At 42.9% G+C, this 3455-nt stretch overlaps 1 protein-coding gene across 1 annotated transcript; it reads right to left on the reverse strand.

The window, feature by feature from the left end:
* Positions 1-766: 766 nt before the first annotated feature.
* Positions 767-1844, reverse strand: LOC133241828 (olfactory receptor 8B4-like). The gene has a single exon (XM_061407746.1). The coding sequence runs from the start codon at positions 1694-1696 to the stop codon at positions 767-769; it is 930 nt and encodes a 309-aa protein (XP_061263730.1). The 5' UTR covers positions 1697-1844.
* Positions 1845-3455: the final 1611 nt, after the last annotated feature.

A 3455-nucleotide genomic window follows, 5' to 3' on the forward strand; every position in this document is an offset into this window, starting at 1 on the left:
TAATATGCACAGTACCTCCAGGGCAGGGTAGAGGTTAGCAGTTAACAACATGTTGTAAATCCATGGAATTTCTCTCTTATTATTTTGCTTTCAGACTTTGACCCCAGAGCCCAAGGATTTGGCCCAGTTATAAACCACCTACCCCATGGTTACTAATCCATGGCCTAAGAGTTTTGAAACTTTGAAAAGAAAGATTTAGGTTTGATTTATCTTGCATTTCAGGCCATATAAACAGCTCTTAAATGAGGCTTTCTCTTATATGGATGTGGATGTATATGAAAGAGATGATTTACATTTCTCCTAGCCAAGCAAACCTTTCTAGGAGTTGGAAGGCTATCTTACTTATCACCCAAGTTATAGCTACCTTTCATCTTTGGTAAGCCTGTTCTCATAACTGAAGAAAAATAAATTCATTCTCCAGGATTTTTATACAACCACCTTCCCCATCTCCCAGCCAGAAAAGTTGCTTGAACAAACCCATTTAGCCTACCAAGAAAAGGATGGAAGGCATACAGTCTCATCTTACTCATCTCTTGGACCTAATATAGAGTCCAATAAACAATAGGCACCTAATAGATGCTAACTTGCATGCAGTGAACCAGTTGAAATAGTATAAACAAAAAGAGTACAAGTAAGATATTTGCAATTTTTTTAAGTAGAGAGAAGACCTCACTTAAAAAAGAAAGACTAAGAGTCCTCCACATGTAGATACAATATTCTTGAGCATGATGCTTACCAATAAGTGACTGATGCAAACAGAACCATTTCAGAAGAGAACTGTCTTCAGGGTTTTTCTCAGAGCAAGTTTAACATCCTTATTCCTCAGACTGTAGATCAAAGGGTTAAGCATGGGAACCACATTGGTATAGAAGACTGAGGCAAATTTACCCTGGTCCTTTGACCCAGGAAAAGAGGTTGTTAAATAGGTGAATGCCCCCGACCCAAAGAACAGAGCCACAGCAACTACATGGGAGCCACATGTGCTGAAGGCTTTGGACCTGCCCTCAGCGGAAGGAATACGGAGGATACTGGAGAGAATCAGAGCATATGAGGTGAAGATACTGATACTGGATATTGTGATGACCCCTCCAACAACAATAAAAAACACCAGCTCATTGATGTGAGTGCTGGTGCAGGAGAGCTGCAAGAGGGGGAGAACTTCACACAGATAGTGGTGGACGATGTTGGACTCACAGAAGCTCAGTCTCAGCATGCTTCCGGTGTGGGCCATGGCCCCAGCAAACCCTATCATGTACGAACCAAGCATCATCAGCGAACAGACCTGAGGGGACATGGTGACCGTGTACAGCAGAGGATGGCAAATAGCCACAAAGCGATCATAAGCCATTGATACCAACACGTAGCACTCAGAATTGACAAAGAAACAAAAGAAAAATAGTTGTGTCATGCATCCCACATAAGAAATGATATTTTCTGATATGAAATCAATTAGCATTTTGGGGGTAAACACACAAGAATAACAGAAATCTATAAAAGACAAGTTGAAGAGGAAAAAGTACATTGGAGTGTGAAGTCTAGAATTCAGCGCAATTAAGGTGATCAAGCCCAAGTTGCCCACCACCGTGAACACATAGATCCCTAAGAACAGGAGGAAGAGGGGGAGCTGAAGCTCTGATCGTTCTGATAATCTCACGAGGATGAACTCAGTCACCGAGGAGCTGTTTACCAGAGCCATTCTCTTCTGGGGAGCTGTCTGTGGAAACAAGGGACAAAAGGTTTCAAATGATTATAGTCACAAGCATAGCTGATGGAAAAAAGTCTAGAAGATAAGCCAGTGCATGAATGCCCTCCTTTTTGCCTTTCTTCTCTCATCTATATGCCCTCTCCCCACCCCGGCCCTGCCAAGCTATTGACAATGTGTCTGTGACTACATCTTAGCTCCCCTGGGCTGATCATGAATCCAGGCTAGAGTCTGTTAGCATGGGCAGCAAGAATTCTGTCTGCACTCAGGAGATCAGGAGATGGGGCACCTGAACTGGCTGCCCATCGACTCTCAGAAAGACCTTGCAAGAGCCAGGAGTACAACCTGAACCCACTGTGCCTCAAACTCTGAGAGACAGGCTCTCCTCTCCCACACTGTCTCCATTCACCCTGCCGCCCCCTCCCAACCACATAAGAGGTCCCCACCTGAGAGGAAGCCAAAAGTTGTCCCCTCTCTCTGCACCTCCTGCCTTCCTCCTTTTAGTCCCTTCACTGCATTTGACACCAGAATCAGTTTCAAGAGTAAAGAGGGGGTCAGTACTTCTTAGACCCCTTGATTGTGAATTTAAAAGAAAGCCATAAGGAAAAATGGGAGTCAGACATTCACCTTCCTCCTCCCAGCCCTTCAGTCCTGGGCATTAAGCAATCTCTTTCCTTTAGCTCAAAGGATAAAATGGTGTTAGTGCATAAAGCAGACAGCTTCATGTTTTAACTCTTCTGATTCCCTAGGTGCTGAGAATCAGAGCTTTTTACAGACCCCAGTCTCCAAGGTGCTCTAGGAATAGACCAAGATTTCTGTTGGTGGATTTTCCCAGATGGTAAATATCAACTTTAGGAGAAAAAAAAAAGCAACCCTCATTTTCACCAGAACCCCAGCTGGTATATCATGGAGAACTTTGGGCTACTTGATCTCAGGGATCTGATTAGATACAGTCTCAATCCCTAGGTAATTTCTCAGAGTTATGTCCCTACAGGGAAGAAATTGGACTGTCTTTGTTTACAACCTGGATGATGATGTTTACCTAGCATCTTGGGACTCAGGTGTTCACTCAAACTTCTCCTAAACTCTGAGGATTTCATGTTTAGTGCTGAATTGCGGTGGGGGGGTGGGGCTCAGATTTTCTATCCTTTGTTAAATCTTGGCACTTACACTTGACATTAAGGGAGGATGATCCCATACTTATTTTAACCACTATTTCCAAATTTGTAAAGGGAGATTTGAGAATAGGACCCAAAAAAGTTAGGTCAGACTTGTAGGTGGTATGAAAAGCACCTCTGACAAAATGTTTCTAGCACCATGAGCTGCTCAGAACACTGGAGACATTCCACCAGCACCACAGTCACAAACACCACCTACCCTCAGCTCTACCAAGTGCTATAGACTGGCTTTCACTATAAATGAGACTAAGGTACCACTTATGCAAAGAAACACTCACACATGCGCTCACACCCACATACACACACACACACCTTCACAAACTTACTCTATGGATGTGTGCAGGCCAAGGTATTAACAGGAGATGTACCTAAAGGTTTTAATTCTGTCATCTTTCAGATGGCAAAATTGTTCTCCATGTCATCTGCTACATGAATATTCTAAGAAATTTTCAAAGATATGTGAGCAACTGCATTTGTAAGTTTCCACTGAGGATGCCTAAAATAATCCTAGATTGCTTGGAACATTCCTGATTTACATCCATTATCCCTGTATAATTATTAATAGCAAACCTTCT

The sequence above is a fragment of the Bos javanicus genome, chromosome 29 (assembly GCF_032452875.1).
Source record: "Bos javanicus breed banteng chromosome 29, ARS-OSU_banteng_1.0, whole genome shotgun sequence".
Taxonomy (NCBI): Eukaryota; Metazoa; Chordata; class Mammalia; order Artiodactyla; family Bovidae; genus Bos; species Bos javanicus.